General features: G+C 42.8%; 2 protein-coding genes and 1 non-coding gene across 7 annotated transcripts; 2 read left to right on the plus strand and 1 right to left on the minus strand.

Moving 5' to 3' along the window:
• The first annotated feature begins 2,034 nt into the window (after positions 1-2,034).
• On the plus strand, positions 2,035-5,686 carry Dppa3 (developmental pluripotency associated 3). Its single transcript, XM_074076119.1, has 4 exons — positions 2,035-2,293; positions 3,569-3,804; positions 4,230-4,271; positions 5,086-5,686. Exons 1-4 carry the CDS (start codon positions 2,209-2,211, stop codon positions 5,200-5,202), a joined length of 480 nt encoding a protein of 159 aa, XP_073932220.1. The 5' UTR covers positions 2,035-2,208; the 3' UTR covers positions 5,203-5,686.
• On the plus strand, positions 2,624-2,696 carry Trnaa-agc (transfer RNA alanine (anticodon AGC)). Its single transcript has one exon. It is a non-coding gene; the product is annotated as a tRNA-Ala (tRNA).
• A 1,916-nt stretch (positions 5,687-7,602) lies between the features above and the next one.
• Positions 7,603-27,305, minus strand: LOC109684120 (C-type lectin domain family 4 member C-like). 5 transcript variants are annotated; one of them, XM_074076117.1, is made up of 7 exons: positions 27,214-27,305; positions 25,092-25,248; positions 24,382-24,474; positions 20,490-20,603; positions 11,469-11,617; positions 8,606-8,721; positions 7,603-7,872 (listed from the first exon to the last, which is right to left on the minus strand). In XM_074076117.1, exons 2-7 carry the CDS (start codon positions 25,120-25,122, stop codon positions 7,725-7,727), a joined length of 651 nt encoding a protein of 216 aa, XP_073932218.1. In that variant the 5' UTR covers positions 25,123-25,248; positions 27,214-27,305; the 3' UTR covers positions 7,603-7,724. The 5 variants fall into 5 exon arrangements, with proteins under 5 accessions (XP_073932218.1, XP_073932217.1, XP_073932219.1 ...); XM_074076116.1 differs by lacking the exon at positions 27,214-27,305 and having other exon boundaries at positions 25,092-25,329; XM_074076118.1 differs by lacking the exons at positions 20,490-20,603; positions 27,214-27,305 and having other exon boundaries at positions 25,092-25,330.

Raw genomic sequence — 27,305 nt, forward strand, 5'->3', positions numbered from 1 at the left:
AAATTTCCAGTCCAAGGTTGGACCTTCTGTGAAGATTTTTGCCTGAGGCTCCTCCAAGGTAATTGGGACAGCAAGGTACTACTGACAGCGAGGCTCCCAAATTGATCTAAAAGAAATCCCAGCATTTGGGAGGTTAAAGCAGAATTTTGAGCTCAAGGCCACTTACAACAGCCAGATGCTGTCTCAAAAAAGAAAGAAAGACAAACAGAAAGAAAGAAATTAGGGGGGGAAAGGGTGGGGGAGGGGAGCAGGGGGGAGAAATGACCCAAACAATGTCTGCACATGTGAATAAATGAATATTTTTTTTAAAAAAAAGAAATTGTCTCATTGACCCCAATTTGAGTAGAATTCACAAACTCAAATTAAATTCCTATGTTCCACTAGCCTACCAACTAAGCTCAGCTGTAGCTCATTTATTTTTGTAGTGCTGGGGAACAAACCCAGGGCCTCTCTGGGTGCTGGTGGCTCACGCCTGTAATCCTAGCTACTTGGTACTTGGGAGGCTGAGAATGGGAGGATCACGGTTTGAGGCCAGCCCAAGCAAATAGTTCAAGATACACTATCTCAAAAATACCCAATGCAGGGGCGGGGGGGGGGGGGGGGTGGAGGGGGGGGAAGGCTGGCAGAGTGCCTCCGGTGGTAAAGCTCCTGCCTAGGAAGCGTGAGGCCCTGAGTTCAAACTCCAATACCACCAAAAAAAAAAAAAAAAATTACCTGGAAGGCTTGATGAAACATTGATGGCCAGAGTATCTGATTTGGAAGGTCTGGGTTGGAGTGTGAAAATCTGCATAGCAAACAAGTTAACCAGATGCTGTTGATAGGGGCTGGCTGGAGACCACACTTTGAGAACGCCTTGACCAAAGTGTGTGTCATGGTATATATCTGGCTATTCAACCCCTACAAAAATATTTCTTGATTGCATAATTCAACTTTTGCTTTTACCCCAAATGAACAAGATTGGCTTTCAGGATTTTCTCATGTGTTTCAGTGACGGGGGAGTGGAGAAGGTTATATATTGAGAATAAGACAGGAAATGAGGCCTGTGTGCTAGGTTATGCTTGTGATCCCGGTGCTTGGCGGTTGAAGTGGCAGGATGGAATTTGAGGCCAGCCTGGGCTGTAGAGCAAGACCCTGTCTAAATAAAGAAAAAAAAAAGAAGAAGAAGGAAAGAAAGGGAAAGAAAAGAAACCAACAATGGGGTTGTTGAATGTGTTGGGAACTTGTTCTTCCACTTCTGGAAGTCAATCAATGGCTAGTGTTGGTATGATGCCAGAACTCAATGCAAGGATTTTTTGGTAGGCAGATAGTAGGAATTCATAAAACTAGAAATGTTAACTCAGAAATGTTAGTTGCAATTAAATTCATAGTCTGAAATACAGCAAAATTATGGCTAAAAAATACATGCCTAGAATACATGCCTGTAAATATCCAACCATTAAGGTGTAAATAAGAGATACTTGTTTGTTTTTCTTCTACTTCTCCTTAGTAGGAGACAAGTCCCAAAGATTTTAAGATGAAACAGGAAAGGAACTTTCTCAGTTGACTTTTTTTTTTTTTTTTTTTTTGCAGTACTGTGGTTTAAACTCAGGGCTTACACCTTGAGCCACTCTACCAGCCCTTTTTTGTGATGGGTTTTTTGGAGGTAGGGTCTCACTTGAACTATTTGCCCAGGCTGGCTTCAAACCATGATCCTCCTGATCTTTGCCTCCTGAGTAGCTGGGATTACAGGTGCAAGAGCCACTGGTGCCTCTCCTCGTTGAGTTTAATTGGGCGTTGACTGGCAACTGCCTTTTTCTCTAGAACATTTAAATTAAGTTCACAAGCCAGTAGCCATGCCCGGGAGTGGAGTTTGTAAAAAAAACCCTGATCTTAAGGCAATCACAAGAGAGGCTCTTGATCCATTCTCCAGCTGATTTGACCCAGGATAGGATTCTTTTAATGCAAAGCACATGAAGAGTTATGTTATCAATCCAGACTACCGCCCTGTCCTCTGCGTCACGTGAAGGTTGTAATCTCTCCTCATTGCATCTTTAGCATTCAAATAGCGTGGACTCTAGGTTTCTCTGTAGTTTAAAGGAAACCAGGCCTAAATTTTTAGGTTCCCTTATTTCACCACCATTTATTGGAGTTTGGAGTTTTAGGGTTTTTCAGAACTACATTTTTTTTTTCTGGCCTGTTCTGGAGTAATTTTTCCTCAGCACACCACCAATGGAGCCCTCGCAAACATTTAACCCAACCTTGACAGCAGAATCTTTTCAGATGGCCTACGAAGAAAATTCCCCAAGAGATTCAGGTAAGCCAGACACTGAGCCCCTCCAGGCGGGTCGGGAAGCCCAAAGGCTGCCCTCATTTCTTAAACTGTCTTTTCAGGAAGAATTCAGCCAAGTAAACCTCTGAAGCCAGAGGAGGACCAGGGAGTATGGTCTCCTCCAGAGAGGAAACAGGGAGTTCAAAGGGGAGCCAAGAGGGCAGTGGGGTGAGAAATGCATTATTTGCCCACTGCATTAAGGGCACTTTTGACCCCAAGACCAGTTTCCGGGGGGGGGGAAAGGGGTTGCCATTCTCCTGGGACCCAGATTACAGCAATTCACGCAATAAAACAGTTAAAAGTACTACAAAGTCTGGTGGAGTGGCTCAAGTGGTAGAGCGCCTGCCTAGCAAGCATGAGGCCCTGAGTTCAAACCCCAGTACCACCAAAAATAAAAATAAAAACTACCAGAGACTTAAGCTTCTTTTACCTAGACTTTTTAGAAAATAGCCTTCCAGTTAAATTCACCCTTGAGGAATGTTAAAAGCAGGCAAATGGCTTTTCAGGGGAAGGAAATAAAAGGAAGAAGACTTATAAGAGCCAGGGCCCCTTCCTGGGGTCCTCCTGTGGCGGGACCCATTTCTTCTCCCTCAAGTGCACAGGTCTGGCCATAGCTACGACAACCTAGCCTCTGGGTTTGAAACCCTCTCACCCTAAAGGCTGCTGCACCCTTTCTCTTGCTGGATCCAACCCCCCCATCCTGAGAAAATCCCCGTGGTAGGTCTGAGGGGTAAAGCAAATGTACAGAGACAATGTAGGAGCCAACGATTACCTTATCTCCGTATGTACAATTCTCTAGCTTTGTTGTTAACTAATGTTACTTGTTTATTTGAGGTTGGGGCTTGAACTCAGGGCCTACACCTTGAGCCACTCCACCAGCCCTTTTTTTTGTGATGGGTTTCTGATACAGAGTTTATTTAAAGACTGTCTTTTTTATTATTATTATTTATTCACTTAGTCACATGAATAAAGACTGTCTTGCTTTGACGTTAAGGCTGGTTTTGAATTCTCCATCCAAACTCTCCTGCCTCAGTGTTGGGATTACAGGCGTGTACCACCACACCCTGCTAATACTCTCTCTCTCCCCCCCCCCCACTCATTTATTTTTCAGTTCTGGGAATTGAACCCAGGGTCTTGCTTATGTTTGGCAAGTGCTCTGCTATTGAACTGCTTTCCCAGCTTCTCCCACCCCTTGGCAGTACTGGGGTTTGAACTCAGACCCTCACACTAACTGGTCTTCTTTGCCTTCCTTTTCAGCAGGCTCTCATCCAGAAACCTTGATAAGGGACCTTCACAACTTGACCCTCAACCCTCCTCCCAGGTTCCCTTCCCCTCTCCCAGAAGGTCCAGCCCAAGTGTCAGACAGAAGCGAAAGGGTCCTACAGGAGACCAGAGGTGATACTCCCTATAGGCAGAGAGGAGTCCGGACCTTGTTATCCGCAAGGAGAGAACGCCTGGCCAAGATGAGAGCTCTCCTAAGCAACAGATACTCCCGGGTGAGTCAGTGCAGGTGGGGCTAAGGGATCTGCTCAGGATGACACCCCCACAGGTTGAGATGTCAGCAGTGGTGAGCAGCTGTCACCCACGCTGAATGTAACACATTTTTAAAGTTCCCAACTCGACTTCTTCTGTCATGGTACTTGTAACTTTTTTTTTTTTTTTTTTTTTTTTTTTTTTTTTTGCAGTACTGGGGTTTGATCTCAGGGCTTACACCTTGAGCCACTCCACCAGCCCTGTTTTTATGATGAGTTTGTTTGAGATAAGTTCTCACAAACTATTTGCCCAGGGCTGGCTGTGAACCCTGATCCTCATCTCTGCCTCCTGAGTAGCTAGGATCACAGGTATGAGCCACTAGCACCTGGTGTAACTCTTGCTTGATAGCATTTTAAAACATTTCTTTTGTCTGTTTCTTCCCATGAAGGCTCGAAGAGAAAAGCTAAGAGATGGGATTAAAGGAGTTCAGGTAATTTGGGCTTTCTTTTTTTTTTTTTTTTTCCCCTGTATGAGTGGGTGGTATCTGGTTTGATTCTGTTTTGTTTGGAGAAGAGGAAAGGGAATAATTGCACTGACCTTTCTCAATCTCCAGGAATTCTGGAGAAATCAGCCCATATATGTCCTTTTGTTTTGGGATTTTAGTGTCCTAAATTGTCCAATCCCTAATTGTCCTAGGGACTGAACCCAGAACTTTGACATGGTAAATCACTTACCACTCAGCTACATGCTTAGCCTCTGTTCTTCTAAGTCTTTCTCACAGCAAAATTGAGGACAGCCTCAACAGAATCAGTTACATTTACGGCCCTCAAAAAAAAACAAGACTGGTATTTTTTTACTGACAGTGTGCATCTGTTGCCACTATAAAATAACCTGGTATTGTTAGTACCCATGTATTTGAATCTTTATTTTTTCCTGGTACTGGGACTTGATCTCAGAGCTTCCCACTTGCTAGGTAGATGCTCCACCACTTGAGCCTCTCTGATAGCCCTTGAATCCTGTTTCTCTCCCCCAAGATTTTTTTCAGTGCTGGGCATGGAACCTGGGGCCTTGCATGTGCTGGCAAGCCATCTACCACTGAGCTACATTCTCCAGCATTCCCTAAGTGTTGCTTCTGTACCACCTCGGCTCCACCTTTCCTCATCTCTTTCTCGTTTTGGTTATTTTAAGTCAGATCTTTCTGTGTATGTAGTCCAGGCTGTCTTAGTGAACAACAGATTTGAGGATTTATTAACCTTTCTTTGGGGTACAATATCTCAATTAATTGATTTCATTGTTTCTTTCAGAGTGAACCATTCAGTGTGCCGTTCCAATGCACCTGCAGTTACTGCCTGTACCATAGCTGGGATCCTTCTGAGAATGCTAGACTAGGGAGTGATTATGACAGAGTAGAATCAATTTAGGCTTAAATCTCTCTCTCTCTCTCTGTCTCGGTGGGACTTGGGAGTTTGAATTTAGGCATAAATCTAAATTTATCAGTTTTCCTGCTGGTAATTTAGTGAGCATGTTGAGAGCTACATACCACTAATTTTGAATAACTGATGTATATGATATGACCTTCTTATCTTGTATTTTCACTCCCTCTATGATTAATTTATGAGGGAATTGTGTAATTTGTATATGAATGACTTTAAAATACTTTAGTTCTACATTTTGATTTGAACCAAGAAACACCAATAGGTCTCAAGTTTTTGTTTTAGAAGCCTAAAGTCTGTGAAATGAAATATAACCCGAAGGGGTGTGAGGAGAACATGGGGTGGTCTGGTTAGAGTGTAATAATTTGGGTAGGTAACTATATTTTTTCATTTTCCAATATTCGGGTTGCCATAAAAGGAATTCTGATGTTATTTTAATTTCCAGTACCAAATAAATGTGTATATAAAGGAACTTGTTAAAATTGACCTGAGGGTTTTTTTGTTTCTGTTTTTTTTGTTTGGTTGGTTGGTTGGTTGGTTGTTTTTTTTTTTTTTTTTTTTTTGAGACAGGGAGCTGTTCTGTAGCCCAAGCTGCCTGGATCTCAATCCTTTTACCTCTGCCTCCTGATCATTGGGACTATTGGATGTATACCTAGCTTTGTTTTTCACTACGTATCCCAGGTTAGCCTTGAACTCAAATCCTCCTGTCTCAACTTCTTGATCCTTGGGATTATAGGTGTGTGCCACCATGCCCAAGTTCAGACAATTTTCATGTCTTTTTTTGGGAGGTGGGACTGGAGTTTGAACTCAGGGCTTCAGTTTGCAGAGCAGGCAGTCTACCACTTGAGCCACACCTCCAGTCCATCTTGCTCCAGATATAAGTGGTGAGTGTAAAGTTCATACTGCCCATGGTCAGGAATCCACTGGGCTTTTGCAATGGATTCCGTATTCATAAGGGGAGCTATTGTATGTCGGGAAATGGGAAGTCAGGCCAAAACATCTCACAGTATCACAGGAGGGAGTCGAAAGACTCCAATGGTGTTTTACTTGTTACTTCCAACAATATGTGTACCTCAACCTGACATTCTTTTGGGATACCAAAGCTATGTAACTTTTGTCCTCTGCCCTCCAACTATCATGTGTTAAGAATGATAAAATCAATACTTAAGAGAAAAGCAGCTGTTGAGCTAGGGTGAAGAAGTACTATCATCCATGCTAATAAGATACGTAGGAACAAGTGAACTGTTGGTATGCAGTTTAAGGTTTCAACACAAAGTACACACCTATAGTGTTGGTTGTAATAATGGCAAAGTTGCCTTCACAATCTTATAAATAAATAATATTAATAATTCTACCAAGTTTGGTCATTTCTAGGCTGGCCTTGAAACCACCCCCCCCCCAGGCCTCTGCCTCCCAAATGCTATGATTATAGGAGTGTGTCACCACACCCTGCCCAAATTTGATCTTTAGTGGTTGCCCTACTCATGGGGGGATTATAAAATAGTTGTAGCTCTCGGATGTAACTCAGTGGTCGAGCACTTATCTAATGTGCACAAGGCCCAGGTTCCATCCCAGCACCAAAAAAGACAAAGTTGTATGCCTTTGTCTATATTTTGTTTTTTCTGAATCACCCTGTTTTTTTCTGGCAGTACTGGGGTTTGAACTCAGGACCTCACACTTGCTAGGCAAGCATTGTACCACTTGAGACACACAGACCCAGAATTAAGTTTTGTTGTGTAATCTGAATATTTTCATTGTGGTTTTGTTTGTTGGTTTGTTTTGTTATTGGGATTTGAACTCAGGGCCTCACAATAGGCACTTTTACCACTTGAGCCACTCCATCAGCCCTTTTTTGTGATGGGTTTTTGTTTGTTTGTTTCTTTTGTTAGTTTGCAAGATCCAATCTCAAAAACAATTTGCCGGGTGCTGGCTTTAAACCTTCATTCTTCTAATCTCCGCCTCCTGGGTAGCTAGGATTACAGGCAAGAGCCACTGGTGCCAGGTAGAAGCTAGTTTTTTAAAACATTATAGAATTAGAGGTGTAGCTCAGTGGTGTAGAGCACTTGGATGATATGCACCCAGGCCTTGGGTTCAGCCCCCTGTCTCCAAATACAGCACTCTGAGGTTCTGAGGGCTTCAGCGTGGATTTTGGAGGAACATATAGGTACTAATGTCCTAGTTATCAAAAAGAGCTTAGGAGAGTCATGCTCCCTGTTCTGGTATGTAAAGGGGTCCCCATGGTCACTGACACGTGGGAAATGCTCGCTCAGCATTTGTTTAGCAGAAGCTTGCTAGATAAGCAAGTGCTCTACCACTGAGCCCCACCCCAGCCCCAGAACTCATGAACAAATGAAAGAGTATGACACCTGATTCTATCACAAGTGCAACTGGTGAGACCCCACTGAAAAGTTTAATGACCTTCCTGGTGCAAATCTTACCCATACCTAAAAAGAACAAACTTGCTATCTATAATGGCGGGGGGCAACCAAAACCATTCCTGTGAAAGTATTTCACAAGCAGATCTTCGTCTCGCAGACTGACTTCAGGGGTATGTGGCAGTGCACATCATTCCAGCCCCAATGTCTACTCTCTTCTTTACGAAAATTCACTGCCACACAGCGCTCATCAAGCATATTGGGTTCCTTAGTGTGCCAGAACCTGAAAGGAAGAAACAGAATTGAGTACACTTTGTTTTTTTAATTTTAGTTTTTTGGACAATACTGGGGTTTTATTTCGGGGGATTTTTTGTTTTTGTTTTTGTTTTGGCAGTACTTGGGTTTGAACTTGGGGCCTCACACTTGCTAGGCAGGTGTGCTCTATCACTTGAGCCACTCTGCCAGCCGGTTTTTGTGTTGGGTACTTTTCTGAGACAGGGTCTCTTGATCTGTTGGCCCAAGCTGGCCTCAGACTGTGATTCTCCTGACCTCTGCTTTCCAAGTAGCTAGGATTATAGGTGCAGCCCCAGCCTGGTAGTACTGTGTTTGAATTCAGGGCTCCTGCATATGACTCCAGCCCTGTTTTGAGACAGGGTCTCCCTAAGTGGTTCAAACTAGCCTGGAACTCACAATCTTCTTGGCCTCCCGACTGCTGGAGTTATAAACGTGCACCACCATACCAGGTGAGAGTTTTTTTGGGTTTTTTTTCTTTTTTGCAGTACTGGAGTTTGGAGTCAGGACCTCACACTAGGCAGGCACTCTACCACTTGAGCCACTCCACCACCCCCGATTATGCTCTTGTCATTCTTTAATTTAGAGACATATACTCAGATAAAATGGGGTTTTTTTCAAAAAGTATTGTGACTTTTTTTATTTGCTTGCTTGTCTACTAGCTGACAGAACATCACTCCCACATGAACAGGACCCAGGATCCCTCTGTGTAATCCTGTACTCACGTGGCACTTTGGTTGTATGGTGTCTGATCAACCCATTGCCAATGATTCTGACCCTCTGGATCCAAGAGCCCCACATAATAATCAGAATCTATATTCAGATTTTGGATGATGAAATCCTGAGGGAAGAAAAGGAGTTACAGCCTCGAAGATTGAGTTGAGAGGGCTGTTTGTGGCTTTAGGGAGAAAAAAGAGAGGATTTAGGAGCAGCCTCACAGGGTCTCCTGTGGCTGAGCAAGCCAGACCAGGATCACAGGCATGACCGTGAGCATGCCTAGCTGGTACAGGAATGCGTTCTAGCAACGAATTCTTACATCTGACTCCTTTTTGGTAAATAACAAGACTCTTAGGAGAAAGTGGGTTGGGGGCAGGACTGGGCTTTGTTAGGCAGGCACTTTATACTTGAGCCACTCCACCAGCCCAGGATACTTTTTTTGTTTGCAGAGCTGGGCTGGAACCCAGGGTCCTGCACATACCAGGCAAGTTCTCTACCAGTGTGCTACACCCCAGCCCTCATTGACTCCCAACTGTGGGTCCTCACAATTTGCTTTTCTCAGGTCTTCATAACATTGCTTCTTTGTGAGATGATTAATGAATCCTAAGCCTTTTTATATAAAAGCATCTTGTTTTCATCAGGGCTGGGTTTTTTTTTTTTCTTTTTGGCAACACTGGGATTTGAACTTGGGGCCTCCCGCTTGCTAGGCAGGCACTCTTACCTCTTAATCCACTCTACCAGCTATATAAAATCATTTTGGAGATTGGGGGCGGGGTCACTCAAACAAACTATTTGCCCAGACTGGTCCCAAATCAAGATTCTTCCAATCTAACCCTCCTAAGTAGCAAAAATTACAGGCATGAGCCAAACTTTTTTTTTGCGGTACTGGGGCTTGAACTCAGGGTCTACACTTTGAGCCACTCCAGCCCTTTTCAGTGATGGATTTTTCGAGACAGGGTCTCTGAATTATTTGCCCAGGCTGGCTTTGAGCCTCAATCCTCCTCATTTCTGCCTCCTGGGTAGCTAGTTCTGAGGTTGAACTAAATGCCTTATGCTTGTTAGGCAGGCAGTTACCACTTGACTCATTCCACCAGCCCGGGGGCCAGACTTCTTTATGAATGTTCTCTATGTCCAAATATTGCACCAGGTTTACATAAGTTAGTTATGTATGTGTGTATTTATTTGCAGTACTGGGGTTTGAATTCAGGGTTTCATGCTTACTAGGCAGGCAACTCTTACCCCTTGAGCCACTCCACCAGCCCTTTTTTTGTGATGGTTTTTTTTTTTTGAGATAGAGTCTCACAAACTATTTGCCTGGGCTGGCTTCAAACTGAGATCCTCCTGATCTCTGCCTTCTGAGTAGCTAGGATTACAGGTATGAGCCACCAGTGCCTGGTGTGAACATTTTTTTTTTTTTTGAAACAGGGTCTCATTACATAGTCCAGGCTGACCTTGAACCACAATCCTCTTGTCTCCCCAAGTATCTGGGATTATAGATGTTTAACACTATGCCCTGCTGGATATTAAAGAAACTTTCAATTGTATTAACTTAATGTAGGGTTTCTTGTATCAAGGCATATGGCAAGAGTGAATAAATATTTTTGGAGACAAGCATGGTGGCGTATGGCTGTAATCACAGCACTTAGGAGGTGGAGGCAGGAATGGTTATGAGTTTGAGTACAGCCTCAACTACATAGATCATGTTTGAGACAAAAGAGATGGAGAGGATTTACTATGAAGAACTAATATATACAACTGGCACAACATTTCATAACTAATAAATATTCTTATTTTTCCATTTTCAAATTCACTATTTGTTAACCTGACCCTTTTTTTTTTTTTTTTTTTTTTGCCATACTGGGGTTTGAACTAAGGGCCTTCACCTTGAACCACTCCATCAGCCCTATTTTTGTGAAGGGTTTTCTGTCCAGGCTGGCTTCGAACCATGATCCTCCTGATCTCTGCCTCCTGAGTAGCTAGGATCACAGGCATGGGCCACCAGCACCTGGCCCTGTTTACCTGCATTTTGTTCCCATGTTTATTTTATTAAAGTCACTGCTCAGTTCCTTTTTTTTTTTTTTCTGCCTTTAACTTTCAGGGCAATAAAGACTTTTCATTTTGTATAATATTTCACGCCCATAATCCAAGCAGTTGGGAGGGTGAAACAGGAGGAGCTCAAGTTCTAGGCCAACCTGGATTACATAACCAGACTCTTTTTTTTTTTTTTCAGTACTGGGATTTGAACTCAGGGTCTACAACTTGAGCCCCACTCCACCAGTCCTTTTTTGTGAAGGGTTTTTTCAATAGGGTCTTGAGAGCTCTTTGCCTGTGCTAGCTTCGAACCATGATCCTTTTGATCTCTGCCTCCTGTGTAGCTAGGATGACAGACCTAAGCCGCCAGCACCCAACAGACTTTTCTTTCTTTCTTCCTTTCTTTCTTCTTTTCTTCCTTCCTTCCCTCTCTCCCTCCCTCCCTCCTTCCTTCCTTCCTTCTTTCCTTCCTTTCTTTTTATTTCCTTTTGTGGTATTGGAGTTTGAGCTCAGGGGTTCGTGCTTACTAGGCACTCTACTTACTAGAGTCACTCAACCACCCCTTCTTTCTTAAAAAATATGACAGGTGCCTGTGGCTCATATCTGTAATCCCAGCTAATCAGGAAGATTAAGGTTTGAAACCAGACTGAGCAAGTAGTTTGTGAGACCTCATCTCAAAAAGACTCATAATGGAAAAGGGCTGGTAGAGTGGTTCAAGGTGTAGCCCTTGAATTCAAACGCCAATGCTGCAAAATTATAACAATAATAATAATAATAAGACTCTCTTTCCCCATCAAGAAAGGAACTAGGCTAGCTGACCCTCTGCCCATCAGAAAGCACCTGCTCATTCTTCGTGGTGATCACCACCAGGTCAGCTCCCATAGCGAGGCAGCTATTCCGACTCTCAGCCCAAGACAGTAACTCAGTGGAAATAAAATAACAGCTAGACTGAAATGGCCTCCAGAGGGTTGGGCAGCAGTCCCAACTTCCTAGAATGAATACAGAGGGAAAAAAAAAATAAGAACACACTTCACACAAAGTTTTAAGTCTCACTAGGTTTGATCAGGTTTTATTAGTTATCACCATTTATTTTCCAAAACTGAATCCACTTACTGTGGTTGCCTCTCTCTAAGTTATTTTACTCTACACAGGAACTGGCAAGCTTACTGCAAAGGGTCAGATAGGAAATATTTTATATGTTATAGCGATATGGCCATTGTCATACTACTCAGCTCAGCTATTGCTGTATGGAAGTAATCACCAACAATATGTCCACAAATGAACATGGCTGTGTTCCAAAATTTTATTCACATAAGCAGGAAACCGGTTGGGTTTTATCCATGGACATTAACTTTCCAGCCCCTCCTTTAAATCCATAGATATGATTTTACAGGGGCTGGGAATGTAGCTTAGAGGTTGAGTGTTTGCCCAGCATGTATGAGGACCTGGGTTTGATCCCTAGCACCACAAAAAAAAGAAGATTTTACAGACAAATACTTCTGTTCCAATCATTACTTTCATTACTGATTCATATGTAAACCATCTCCACATCTTTGGCCACAGGAAAAAAAAAAAAAAAAGGCTGGCAGAGTGGCTCAGGTGTTAGAGTGCCTGCCTAGCAAGTGTGAAGTGCTGAGTTCAAACTCCAGTACTGCCACAAAATAAAAAATGTAAAAAACCTTGTCATTTTCTATATCTTAACAATAGATGTAAATATTCAACATTCAGCAACCCATCACAGAGAATGAGCCTAGAATAAAACAGACCTGAGTTGCAACTTTGTTGCCTGCTCTGGAATTTTGGAAAACTTATTGAGCCACTCTGAGCCTTAAGTAGTTTTCTTTTTACTTGTCAATGGGATGCTTCTTAGAATTTTGAGAGGTTGAGGTAACATAATATATGCAAAACATATTGGAGCAGTTAGTGTTGAAAAACACCATTCTCTGGGCTGGGGATGTGGTTCAGTGGTAGCACACCTGGGAAGCAGGTGTGAAGCCCTGGGATGGATCCCGAGCATTGCAAAAAAAAAAAAAAAATTTAAATTAAAAAAATTCGGTGGACACTGGTTGCTCACACCTGTAATCCTAGCAACTCAGGAGGCAGAGCTCAAGAGGATCATAGTTCAAAGCCAGCCTGGGCAAATAGTTCTTGACACCGTATCTCAAAAATACCCAACAGGGCTGATGAAGTAGGTCAAGTGGTAGAGCACCTGCCTACCAAGCGTGAGGCTTTGAGTTCAAACCCCAGTACTGAAAAAAAAATTTTTTTTAAACTTCAAAAGAGAGTATATTTCAGCCAGGTTACTCAGGAGGCAGAGATCAGGAGTATAGAGGTTTGAAGCCAGCCAGGCAAATTATTCTTGAGACTCTATCTCGAAAATACCCAACACAAAGAGAGGCTGGCAGAGTAGTTCAAGCAGTAGAGTATCTACCTAGCAAGCTCAAGGCCCTGAGTTCAAATCCCAGTACCACTAAAAAAAATTTTTTTTAACTTCAAAAGAAAGTATGTTTCAGCTAGGTACTGGTGGCTCACACCTGTAATCCTAGCTACTCAGGAAGCAGACATCAGGAAGATTGCAGTTCAAAGCCAGCCTGGGCAAATAGTTTTCAAGACCCTATCTGGAAAATATCCAACACAAAAAGGGGCTGGTGGAGTGGCTCAAGTGATAGAGTGCCTGCCTAGCAAGCATAAGGCCCTAAGTTCAAACACCAGTACTGCCAAAAAAAAAAAGAAGAAGAAAAATGTTTCAGCTGCTGCTGGTGGCTGATGTCTCACACACACCTCTAATCCTAGCTACTTGGAAGACTGAGTTCAAGGTTAGCATAGGCAAATAGTTCATGAGACCCAATCTTCAAAGTAAACCTAGTAAAATGAACTGGAGATGTGAATCAAGTGGTAGAGGCCTGCTTTGCAAGCCTGAAGACCTGAGTTCAAACTCCAGTCCTGCCAAAAAAAGGGAGTATGTTCCAGGTGAGGTTCAGGACATTTATATAAGGGGTTCTGACCAGTTGAATTTTAGATCTAGGCAATAACAAGTCTCACTAAACTACCTGATACTAATTGTGTTTATATTGTTATATTCATCCAAGACCAAGGAGTAACCTACACTAAAGAAAGAAGCTAAGATCTTGCATTCATGAGGTTTAGTCACTGAATTATAGAATTTTCTTTTGAACAAATTCTGTTGGCTTTGGCTCTGGTGATGATAATATATTTCATAAAATGAGGTAAGCTCAATAAAAGTTTCAATAATAGAATGTGAAAAAATGGTACAATGTTTATTGTTTCAGAAATAAGTCATTTTAGGACTGGAGGCGTGGCTCAAGTGTAGAGCACCTGCTTTGCAAGTGCAAAGCCCAGAGTTCAAACCCCAATTCCACCAAAAAAAAAAAAAAAAAGTGAAAAAAAAAAAAAAGAAAGAAATCATTTTAGGTTTGAGGGTGGAGCCCAAGTGGTGCAAGGATTTAGGTTCTATCCCCAGCACCAAAAAAGAAAAGGAAAAGGAGAGAAAGGAGGAAGGAAGGAAGGCAGAAAGAGAGGGAGGGAGGAAGAAAAGGAAAGGAAAGAGAAGAGAAGAGCCAGGCACTGGTGGCTCACACCTGTAATCCTAGCTACTCAGGAGGCAGAGATCAGGAGAGTCAAGGCTTGAAGCCAGCCGGGCAAATAGTTCTTGAGACCCTATCTCAAAAAAACCTATCTCAAAAGAGGGCTGGTGGAGTGGCTCAAAGTGTAGACCCTAAGTTCAAACCGTAGTACTGCAAAGAAAAGAAAAAAGACAACAAGTAATTTTCTTGTCTTGAGGTTGAGGTTGGACAAAAGGAAAACTATAAGAAATCCTAGACCTGGGCTGGAGGAGTGGCTCAAGTGATAAAGTGCCTTGCTAGTGCGAAGCCCTGAGTTCAAATCCCTGTACTTTCAAAGGAAGGGGCAGGGGGGTGGAGGAGGAGGAATCTTCATTGTCTGAGCTCTTTGGAAGACTGAGGCAGGAGCATCAGATCCTTGGTCCCGGCAGTGTGGGGCCAGCCCAGGCAGCATAGCAACAAGACCCTGTTCAAAACTCGATCAAAAGCTAAGGAGAATCCACAAGACTTGTTTCATAAATACTTTGTCCTTGGGAGTCAATCCTTTGGCCAAATTACTGAATCATTTGAGAGGCCCTTATTATTTTCTCTACCAGGGAAAAGACTAATAATCTATTAGAGGTTAACAGAATTTGCTTGAACAATGGCTGCTTCTGTCATGTCAAGAATTCATTGACTTTGTGTCTTTCAGTACAGAGAACTATACAGAGTGAAATCTAGAGTACTGTTTGAAGAGGAAAAAGGAAACTTTCTTCTTCAGAAAGCAAAGAAAAGTGAAAGCCTTCATGGCTCTGCTCCAAATGTCACAGAGAACGAAAAGAGCCAATTCCAAGAGGTTAAAATTGTAGTTGGTGCCTGCCATCTTAAAGGAAAAGCAATAGAATAACATAAAATAGGAAGGAATGCAGTTGAAAGAAAGGAGGAGGAGGAAGAGGAGGTGGAGAAGGAGGAAAGAAGAACAAGAAGGAGGAAGATCAAAAGGCAGCAAATGTTCCCCCTGAGCGTGGAGCTAAAATTTTCTTGGGAACTTGATGTGGATGGAAGCAGAGAGATGTGAACAAGAGCTAAGAGAGAGTGCAAATTTATAAAGTGAGCTTACAGAGCTGCCTGGTTCTGATAAAAAATAAGAGATTCACTACAGCTGAAAGATGGAAACAAGCCAAGTATCTAGCAACAGGTGAGTGGATAAACAAAACGTGATCTAGAAGTGAAATAAGGCAGACACAAAAGGGCAAATAGTGCTTGATTCCACTCAGGTTTATCTAGAATAGATAAATTCATAGAGACAGGAGGTAGAACGATGGCTACCAGGAGAGATGCAGTTTAGTATTTAATGGCCACAGAACCTCAATTTGGGACAATGAAAAAGTTCTGGAGATGAGTAGTGGTGCAGGTTGAACAACAATGTGAGTGTACAATTAAAAGTAGTTGGGGCTGGTGGAGAGGCTCAAGCAGTAGGGCTCCTGCCTTGCAAGAGTGAAGCCCTGAGTTCAAACCACAGTGCCGCCAAAAAGAACAAAAATGTATTCCTTTCCTAGTAAACTTTACTATCACTTTTACTACAAAAAAGTAGTTAAAATTATAAATTTTATATTATATATATATTGAACATCTATTAATACATTATGCATATATTACACAATGAAATGAAATGTAGGGTTGGTCTTTTTGAGTTTGTTTTTTTTTTTGTGTGTAGGACTGGGGTTTGAACTCAGGGCTTTGCACTCACAAAACAGACACTCTATCCCTTGAGTCACAACCTCCAGTCCATTTTGCTCTGGTTATTTTGGAGATGGAGGTCTTGCAAACTATTTGCCCAGGTTGGCTTTGAACTGTGGTTCTCTTGATCTCAGCTTCCCAAGTAGCTAGAATTATAGGCATGAGCCACACTGGCCCCCAACAAATTTATTCTTTTTTATTGTTATTGGTTCTGGGGTTTGAACTCAGGGCCTCATACTTGCTATGTAGGCGTTCTATCACTTGAGCCACACCTCCAGTCCCATTTGTGCTTTGTATAAAGAGAATTTCAAGCTGGACATGGTGGTACATGCCTTAAATCCCAGCGCCTGGGAGGCTGAGACAGGAGAATGTTGGGTTCCAGGCCATCCTGGGCTGGACAATATAGTGAGATCCTGTCTCAAAAAGTAGAAATTTAGAAAGAAAAAAAAAAGGTGAGAAAAGAGAGAGATGATAAGAAAAGAGAGAGAAGAGAAAAGAGGGAGAAGATGGGAGGGGAGAGGAGAGGAGAAGCAAGCACCAGGGGCTCATGCCCAAAATGCTAGCTACTTGGGAGGCAGAGGTCAGGAGGATCTCAGTTCAAGGCCAGCCCAGGCAAATACTTCATGAGACCCCCATCTCCAAAAATAACCAGAGCAAAATGGACTGGAAGTGTGGCTCAAGCGGTAGAGAGCCTGTTTATAACATGAAGCCCTGAGTTCAAATCCCAGTCCTATGAAAAGAAGAGAAGGAAGGAAAGAAGGAAAGAGAGGAAGGGAGGGAGGGAGGGAGGAAGGAAGGAAGGAAGGAAGGAAGGAAGGAAGGAAGGAAGGAAGGAAGGAAGGAAGGAAGGAAGGAAGGAAGGAAGGAAGGAAGGAAAGAAGGAAGGAAGGAAAGAAAGCTTTCGGTCAGGCTCAGAGGTACACACCTGTGATCCCACTACTTGGGAAGCTGAGACAGACGGATCACTTGAGGCCAGGGGTCAGAGGCCAGCCTGGATCACACACCAAGACCCCATCTCTTTAGAGAGGGAGAGAAAGAGAGAAAGGAAGAGTGGGAGAAGGAACACTTTAGGTGGGATTAATTTACCTCACAGGTCCTGAAGGAGCTATAACTTTGAAAAACCTCTTCAAAGTGGGTAGTAAAAAGTATGTATTCTTGCCAGACACCAGTGGCTCACACCTGTAATCCTAGCTACTCAGAAGGCAGAGATCAGGAGGATCGGGTTCGAAGCCAACCTGGGCAAATGCTTCATAAGACCCCCATCTCCAAAATAACCACATTGAAATGAACTAGAGGTATTAATCAAGCAGTAGAGTGCCTGCTTTGCAAGTGCAAAGCCCTGAGTTCAAACCCTAGTACTGCCCCCGCCCCTCCCCCAAAAGCCTATAAAGGACATCATGAGAAAAATCTGCTTTTAACATTCAATATTTCTCAAGAGTCATGAATTTGAGTCCAGCCTGGGCTACAAAGCAAAACCCTGTCTCAAAAAAAAGAAAGAAAGTCATCAAATTTCTCTCCTTGTCCTTTTTTCTCTCTCTCTTTCTTTAAACTCAGGTCCTCTTGCTTGCTAGGCAAGCGCTCTACCCCTTGAGTCATGCCTCCAACCTTTTTCTTTTCTCTTTTTAGAAGGGGTCCTGCTGTGTTGTGCAGGCTGGCAAACTCCTGGGTTCAAACAATCCTCCTGCCTCAGCCTTCTGAGTAGCTGGGACTGTAGACATCAGTACCTCCCCTAGTTCTATGCTATTCCTTTTAAGTTCATTGTGAATTATTTACTAAAACAAAATTTATCAATCATATCATGAAATTTTATGCAGATTACAGTCAATATTCTTGTTTTACCTTTTCTAATGTTAATTATTTTAACCTCTAATAACAAAAAATAAAATCATATGCCAGCTGCTGGAACAATTAGAGATACATTCCTTCTTTGTGCATTAAAAGGAGGAGATTTTGATCATGTTTACCAAATTTAGTAGAACTATTTCTGAATTTGTATGTGTTTCCATTTAATTATCTCTTAAACCAAATTAATCATAGTTCCAAATTGTATCAATGTAAATACATTTCCCAACATAATATTGTTACCACATTCCAGTTACTGGACTTGGGCACCAGAGAGTTCTTGGTCTTGTCAGAAAAAGAATTCAAAGAGGGACACAGGAGAATTAGCAGGAGCAGGTTATTAATGCAAAGCAAAGGAAAAGTGCACCTTCCAAGTGGGAGAGTGGGTAGGCTCAACAAGCAGCACTGTGCTGGAGGTCCCAGGAGTTCAAGCTTTTATTTGGGTCTGCTGATTCAGGGGTGGTCAGTCCTAGAAAACTGGGTTATGTGTCATCAACTCCTCCCATATGTCAGGAGAGGATGTTCTTGATCTTGGATGCTCACAATGGGGATGTCATTTTCTGTGGGCTGTGGGGCTATGGGTCAGCATGACCCTGCTGTATGTCACAAATCATTGCATTAACATCAGCAGGATGTGATTCCTTATCAAGATACAAGCCATCGTTCTCAGCCCTCAGGTCTTCTAACTCCTTACCTAAGTCATCAATATGGTGCCTAGTATCTCATTTATTGCTTTGTATGAAACATAACATTATAAGTTAGGTAATGAGAACTTTTATAGTCTTCAAAAATGGCCCAAACAATGTATGCACATATGAATAAATGAATAAAGAAAAAAAAGGACAAAATTATATTAGAGCTTCCATAATTTAAAGTTGACTTCTCTGACATTGTCATGGATGGTGCATTCAGAGTTTCTTGGTGTGTTGTTTTGTTTGGCACTGGGGTTTGAACTCAGGGCCTCAGGCTCACTAAGCAGGTGCTGAACCATTTGAGCCACTCCACCAGTCCTATTTTGTGTTGGGTATTTTCGAGATAGGGTCTCTCAAACTATTGTATGGCCTGGCCTCGAGCCACAGTCATCCTGATCTCTGTCCCCTGAGTATCGAGGATTACAGGTATGAGCCACTAGTACCCATCTTCAGTGTTCTTTTTCTTTCCAAAATGCATACTAATGTAGTTATATGAATAGAAATGTTAGACCCAGTAAGTCTGATTTGACTGAATGATTTGATAGTAAGGATAAACTTTGCTAGTTAAGCTATGTTGTAGATATTGTGAAGACAGATGTGAAACTAACAAAAAGAAAAGAGGAAACCATTGTCTCTTCCCCTATTTTTGCGACAACTATTCTTTCCCTGTCTTATGGTTAGAATTGAAGAAGGCCCTCTTGCTGTTTCTTTTTCTTTTTTTTCTTTTTTTGGTGGAACTGGGGTTTGAACTCAGGGCTTTAAACTTTCCAACTTGCAAAGAAAGTACTCTACCACTTGAGCCACATCTCCACACAATTTTGCTCTGCTTATTTCTGGGGATGGGGGTCTCAGAAACTACTTGCCCAGACTAGCCTTGAACCTCCATCCTCCCGATTTCAGCCTTCTGAGTAGCTGGGATTACAGACAGGAGCCTCCACACCAGGCCTCCCCAACTCAGTTCTTTTTTCTTTGGCAGTACTTGTGGTTGAACTCGGGGTTTTGTGCTGGCTACCACTTGAGCCAGGACTCCAACCTTCTCAACTCAATCTTGAAATAACAAGTCTGACATTTTTTAGATTCGATTTTTTTTTTTTTTTTTTTTGCTGTACTAGGGTTTGAACTCAGGGCCTACTCCTTGAGCCACTCCACCAGCCCTTTTATGTGATGGGGGTTTTTTTGAGATAGGGTCTCACAAACTATTTGCCTAGGTTGGCTTTGAACCATGGTCCTCCTGATCTCTGCCTCCTAAATAGCTAGGATTACAGGCATGAACCACTGGAACCCAAGTAGGTTGGAGTTTCTTTCCTGGAGAAGATAATGCCATTGAAGCTCTTCTCAGTTGCGTCTTGCCAATTGGCTATCAGCACTAAGCTGAGGTAGTCCCCCGTCTGGATAGAACTAACCTCTAGGACACAACAGGCCCAGGCTAAAAAGCAACATTGTGGCCATATTCTAAACCCAATTTCACCGTTCAGATTTATCATCAATAACGCTGATGATTTTATTCTAATCAGAATCCTGCATATATTTATTTCTCAGTTAATTCAGAACTCTAAGGGAGAGGAATATTGTTTACTGCTCCATTTGGTGATGAGTTGGATGGGGGGGCAGGGCTGAGGATACCAAGTAAAGAGCGACTATAAACCCAGCATGGTGGTTCATATCTATAAACCCAGCTCTCTGGACTGAAGCAGAAAAGCAGAGAATTCAAGGTCAGCCTGGGCCACATAGAGAGACCCTGTCTCAAAAACCAAAACAACAATAAATCAACTATGGGGAATGATTCCCAAGTCTTAGGCTAGAGCAATGATGGGGCAGGAATAGGAGAGTGAGTTTTGAGGTATAATCTAGAGCCTTGTTTGAAACCTAAGTTCTCAGACAACTATTTAAGATCTCCAAGTAGATAGTTGAATAGAGCAGCAGGAAAAGCCAGGCTGGAGCTGGAACATTTCAGGACCAGCAACATAAGCTATCTGAGCAGGAGTTGGATTAATGATAAAGAAGTCTTGCTTGTTCACAAGCTGTACCTTCTTCCTCCTTTCCTTTGATGGTGCAGGTCAGACTTGAATGATATTTTCGACACTCTGTTAATTTAGATAGCCTCTTGCCAATTTTGCTGTACATGGAACTATTGTGAGTCACTAGGAAAGAGAAAGAAGAATTAGAGGAATTTAGTTCTCATTGTGTGTGCGTGTGCGTGTGCGTTTGCGCGTGCCGGAGTTGTGACATCCAGGGCCCACACATGCTATGCAAGCACTGCACCACTGACCTACACTCCTAGCCCAGTTCTCATTCTTTCAAGTGGAAAGAATGTTGGGTTGTAGAACTTCATGCTCTGCTAAGGCAACACTTAGCACTTTCTCTCCCATCTCCCTTCACCAGCACCCTTTTCCTTTCATGCTTCTTTCTGTAGAAGCCCAGCAAAAATACACCACCAATGCTGCTGCCTTGTACTTGAAATATATTTATCCTTTTTTTTTTTTTTTAATACAGAGTCTCATTATGTAGCCCAGGCTGGCCTTGACCTCGTGATCCTCCTGCCTCAGCCTACTGATTGCTAGGATTACAGATATGTGCCACCATGGCCAGTGTTCTGTATATCTTATTTGTTTATAAACAAGATTTTACAAACACACACACACACACACACACACACACGTACTTTTTTTTCTTTTTTTTTTAAGATAGGGTCTTGCTTCATAGACTAGGCTGGCCTGGAACTTGAGACTTTCTTGCCACAGCCTCCCAAGAGCTGGGATTACAGGCATAGGCCACCACTCTCGGCTTTCATTTAATTCTTCTGTTGGTTTTGTCCATCGAGGCATTTTATTTGCTTGTATGTTTTGTGTCCCTAGAAAAAGAATCCCAGGATTTTCCCTCCAGTATGTTTTTGTTTTCATCTTGCTTCTTCATGGTCCATGAGGCCAGCTAAGATTGTCAGTATAATGAATCTAAACTGTCAGGAATGGGAGAAAATTATTCTGCCATTCCTCTAGGTTTCTGAGCTGCACAATAAATGTGGGGTTATCACTCCACACTAGTTTACCCTGCCTGTGAGGTCACACCTGATTTTCCAATCAGAGGGTTTTTGGTTTTGGTTTTGGTTTTGTTTTGGTACTGGAGTTTGAACTCAGGGCCTCAGGCTTGTTAGACAGGTTCTCTACCGTTTGATCAACTCTGTCAGCCCTTTTTTTTGTGTGTGTGTTGGGTATTTTTAGGATAGGGTCTCAAGAACTGTTTGTCTAGGCTGGCTTCAAACCGCAATCTTGATCTCTGCTTCCTGAGTAACTAGGGTTACAGGAGTGAAACACCTGTGCGAGGTTATGACCATGCTTTCTCATTACAATTAGAAACTAGACAAATAACTTTAGAGCTTGGCCTAATAAAGACCTGCTTTTGCCACTCTTTTCAGCATTGTTAATAGTTTTAGGGCATCAGCCAGGACATCCATGCTGCACCACGATGGGGACATGGAAAGATGGCAGAAAAAACTGAGTGCCATGGCTCACAATTGTAATCCTAGCTACTTGGGAGGCTGAGATCAGGAGCATCATGGACAAATAGTTTGTGAGACCCCCATCTCCAAAATAACCAGAGCAAAATTAACTAGAAATGTAGCTCAAGTGGTAGAGCACCTGCTTTGCAAGTGCAAAGCCCTGAGTTCAAACCCCAGTACCGCAAAAAGAGATAGAGGGGGTGATCTAACCAATGTACAATGTATGGCCATTCAGAGTTGCCACAGTGAATCCCCCCTGTACAACTAATGTATCCTAATAAAAATGGAAAAGAGAGAAAGAAGAAAAGAGAGCAGAAAGAATGGGAGGGGAGAGAGCAGGCAGTTCACTTAATTATTTAAGTATTTTGCTATTTTGATTGGTTTTTTGTTTGTTTGTTTTGGGTTTTTTTTGTCGGTCCTGGGGTTTGAACTCAGGGCCTCACACTTACTAGGCAGGGGCTCCATCACTTGAGCCAGTCCACGAGCCCTTGTCATTCTGATTTTGAGGCTAAATCCACACTCCTCTATCTTTCTTTTAACTCTATCTTTAAGATCCTGCATGGCTTTTTTTCCCTCTCAAATAATTAAATAACTATCCTTTTGCACCTTCCTCTGTTTCCTTGGCGGTAATAAGTGAAAAGACTGGCTGGATGTGGTGTCCATTGGTGATGATGACTCATTTCTGTTTGTAACCACCATATCAGATAAGAGAGAAGGTTTTAACATCCAGATAGTAGAAGATAGAGTGGAGAAATTTCTGATGTTTCATAAAAATATAAAACGTAGCCTAAGGAACAGCAATTAAATAGCTCATTTCCTTTATTTATCCCTGGTGTTCCTGCTTGAGTAATTTTCGAGGTCATGCCGGAAAGACTCCTACATGAAGATCAAATCCCTGGGCTAGAGGTGTCACTCAAGTGGTAGAGTGCCTGCCTAGCAAGCTCAAATCCCTGGGTTCAAACCCCAGCACTGCCAAAAAGAAAGAAAAGATCAAATCCCATAGTGTTGCAATCATAAAGTCGTAGACGGAATTTTTTTTCCTTTTTCTTCTTTTTTGGTACGGGGATTAACCCAGGGCCTTGAACATTCTGAGCACATGTTTTACCACTGGGTAACACCCCAGCCCTAAAAGAGAGATTTTAAAAATAAAGCAACAGATCAACACTGGCGGTCTAGTAACCTAGTAGTAGAAGGTGATATTTATCTCTTTTTTTTTTTCTCAATATTTATCTTTTTTAATTTGCGGTGCTGAGGTTTAAACTCGGCCTACACCTTGAGCCAGTCCACCAGCCCTTTTTTGTAATGGGTTTCTTCTAGAGTCTCCGTGAACTATTATGCCTGGGCTGGCTTCAAACAACATTCCTCCTGATCTCTGTCTCCTGAGTAGCTAGGATCATAGGCGTGAGCCACTGGTACCTGGCTAGAAGGTAATATTTTAGGTAATGACTGCAAGGGCACACACAAAAGTGGAGATGCTATAACAGACTGTACTGTCACCCTAACATTCAAAATTTGGAGTCCTAACTCCCAAATTAATATTATTTGGAGATGGGGTAGGGTCCTCATGAGAGAATTATTACTTTTGTAAGAAGTGACACCAGAGCCACATGCCAGTGATTTATGTCTGCAATCCTAGCTACTTCGGAGGCTGAGATCAGGAGGATCTCAGTTCAAAACCAGCTTGGGCAAATAGTTCATGACGCCCCATTTCCAAAACAACCAGAGCAAAATGGACTGCAAGTGTGACCCAAGCAGTAGAGTGCCTGCTTTGCAAGTTCATGGAGCTCTAAGTTCATACCCCAGTCCTATAAAAAAAAAGAGAAGAGATACCAGAGGGTTTGCCCGCTTCTCCTTGTCCTTCTCCTTTTTCTCCTTCCTCTTCCACTTTCTCCCTCCTCCTCCTCTTCCTCCTCTTCCCTCTGCTCCTCCTCCTCTTCTTCAAGGTACTGGGGATTGGACCCAGGACCTCACACATGCTAGGCAAGCACTCTACTCTTAGGCCAGGCCTCCAGACTACTTGTGCAGTCCCTTCCTTTCCAAGTGAGGACATAGTGAGGTGACAGTGTCTGCAAGACAAAAAAGAGAACCTCACCAAACCCCCCTATGTCATCCTAATATCAAACTTGACTTCCAAACCTGTGATAAAACCCATTTCTGTTGCTATAGCAAGCCAGTCTACGGTTTTCTGTTTATGATTACATTTGGGAAACTACAACTAGACCTAGGTGAAGCAAACCTCCAAGTACAGACAATTGTCCGAAATAATGAATAATAAAATGATAATGTGTTCCTTGAAAAGCATGATATTTCCAGCTGTAGGTGCCATTTTATGTCAAGAAAAGGGGAGCTACTTCTTCAGGAAATCTATAAAATATGACTAGGAAGAGGATGGAGAGAGCAGTGCACATGAGCCAAGAACTTACCCAAAGAACTCACAAGGAAACAGGCAGTGAGCAGTGAGATGGATGTCATAGCAACAGACCAGACCTTAACCTGGAACCACCGCAGTTCTTTGTCTGTTGGATCAGCAACATAAATGTGGTTATTATCTCCACTGCTGGAGGACCAGGGAAGCCAGCCTGGTCCTCCCAGGACCAGGATAATAGAGTCAGGCTAGGAACAAAACTAAGTTAAATAGAAAAAAATGTGAAAGCAAGACGAGACCACAGAAATTCCCTCAACAATTGGCCTAGAGTCCAAGACAAGTCAGGCAAAAGTCTCCCTGTGTCACCTGCACTTCCGGATTCCCTATTCTCTTTCTCTTGGAGTCTCACTCTCTTCCCATGATTCCCTCCATGTCTCCAATATCAGTTTGTCTTCAATTTCTCACCTCTTTGTATGGTCAAATTTATATTTTTCAAAGCCTTCTAGGCTTGAATTGTTTCATTTTGTCTTCTTTTTCTTTTTGGTGGTACTGGGGTTTGAACTCAGGGCCACTTTAGCCGTACCCCAGCACTATGAGTTGTTTTGTTTTCTCCTTTCTCCTTTCATCTTGGGTCCATACTTATTTCAGTACTGAAGTTAATATGACTTCACCATTCCTTCACAAGTACTTGTCACCCTTATGCCTATTTTCTCCCTTCTCCATGTTCTTGCTAATTTCTCTAGACTTGAGAAGATGAAAAATGCTCACCGTTATCTTGATTCTGTCCTTCTAGAGCCATTGCTTGTGCACATGCTCTTTTGTGTCCCTCTGGTCCAGGGTTCAGAAGTTCTTTCTGGACATCTGTCTCATCCTGGGCATCTGGCTTCCTTCAAACATGCAAGCTCATAGATCCTTCTGTACTGCTCTAGCAAATGTAGGAGATGTGATTCAGAAGACTGCAGTGAGCTAAAACTTCCATTCAAAATACACATTGTCTTCAGAAATGAGGAAGCAAAAAACGGAAATTGAGAAATCCATGAAAACTCTTCATGGGCATTTGTCTGATTATTTGTTCCTTTCCTTTCCCTTCTTTCTTGAGTTTGAACTTAGGGGCTCACACTTACTAGGCAGGTACAACACCACCTGAGCCACTCCCCCACCCTGAAATGTTTGTTTGTTTACTGGTACCGGAGTTTGAACTAGGGCCTTAGTGTTTGCTAGGCAGGCACTCTACCACTTGAGCCACTCCATCACCCTTTCTTATGCTGGGTATTTTTGAGATAGAGTCTCTCAAACTGTTTGCCCAGGCTGGCTTCCAACCATGATCCTCCCAATCTCAGCTTCCCAAGTAGCTACTATTACAGACATGAGCCACCAACACCCAGCTGAAGTCAGGAATCTTACACATTTTTGGCTGAAAGAAAGAATAGGGTCCTGAGGCACAAAAAACAGTAGCACAAGGCTGTATGGTCTCAGAGGAAGTCTCCCTGGGTATCAGGAGTTTGGGGATTCTTCCAGATACTGGTTCTACTAAATCACAAGATAGCAAGATATTCTCAGAGTAAACTTTTTTTTTCTGGTGGAACTGGAGTTTGAACTCAAGGCTTTGTGTTTGCAAAGCAGGCACTCTACCACTTGAGTCACATGTCTAGTCCATTTTGCTGTTGTAATTTTGGAGATGGAGTCTCACAAACTGTTTGCCTGGCCTGGCCTCAAACTGTGATCCTCTCATTCTCAGCCTCCCAAGTAGCTAGGATGATTGTTAGGAGCCACTGGCACCCAGCTCTCAGAGTAATCTTAAATAGCATAAACCCATCACAGCCCATGCTAGTCAGACAGATGTTTAGATTGAAGAATGCTTATAGCTAGCGGTGAAGTCAAGGCTGAGAAACCATCTGAGGTATTCTGAAATTATGCCTAGAAGTCAAGTGAAATTTTGCCTGAGGTTGTTGCTCAGGTGGGGAGCGCTTACCTTGCAGGTGTGAGGTCGGGGCTTAGACCCCAGCACTGCAAAGCAACAACAACCACCGCAACAAAAACTACACAGATGAGCCTTAACAATAATAGAGGGAAGGGGCGGGAAGTGTTGAGTTAAAAGCCATCCACTAAGACATTTTGGAATCAGAGCAATGAGAAAAGATGTCGCATGCTGAAACAACTGAAGTCCTGTTTAGTCTGCCACCTCCCTGCTATTTATAGCTTCCCTACCATCCCTCTGGCTCCGCCCACTGGGATTCTCCCTTTTCATCCCTCTGGCTGGTACTGGGATGTAAAGCGTTCAGCTATGCTGAGGAAAGAGGAGCACAGACAAAAGTGAGAACAATTATTAGAAACAAAACAAATCAAAAAAGCAGGAAGAATCACAAATCATTTTTTCAGAATAAAGACAGAATTGTGTGTAGGCCCAGGTCAGGTATAGAAATTCCAGAAGAGTACTTTAGTGTGACCAGAGAGTATTGCAAAAGCTATAAAAAAGGGGAAAAAGACAAATCCAGATAAAAATTGGGACTGGGATGTAGCTAAGTGGTAGAGCACTTGCCTGGTGAAAGTGCTGGTTTAATACCCAGCACTATGGAAGAAAAAAAGAAAAAAGCCTCTCCAGATAAAAATTGGTAGGCACCACCAGGTGCGGTGGTCTGTGCCTTTAATCCCTGCACTCAGGAGACAGAGGCAGGAGGACCATGAGTTTAGGCCAGCCTGGGCTACATAGCAAGACCCTGTCTCAGAACACAAAAACAAAACAACAACAAAAGGATTGGTAGATGTTTTGCTCAATTCCTCTTCACCTTGTTGGTGAAGGAGGGAGTCCTACCCTAAGGCTAGGAGAGGGCTGGCCACACAGTGCCCCCTGCACAAAGGACACTGACAGTTTACTCTGCCGCATACTTACAGACTAGGGGAGGAGGACACAGCACACACAGAGAGATTGGAGTTGGAGGCGGAATAAAGAGGCTGAGATGGTGAGAAGCAGGATTTATTTAA

Source organism: Castor canadensis, chromosome 6 (assembly GCF_047511655.1).
Source record: "Castor canadensis chromosome 6, mCasCan1.hap1v2, whole genome shotgun sequence".
Taxonomy (NCBI): Eukaryota; Metazoa; Chordata; class Mammalia; order Rodentia; family Castoridae; genus Castor; species Castor canadensis.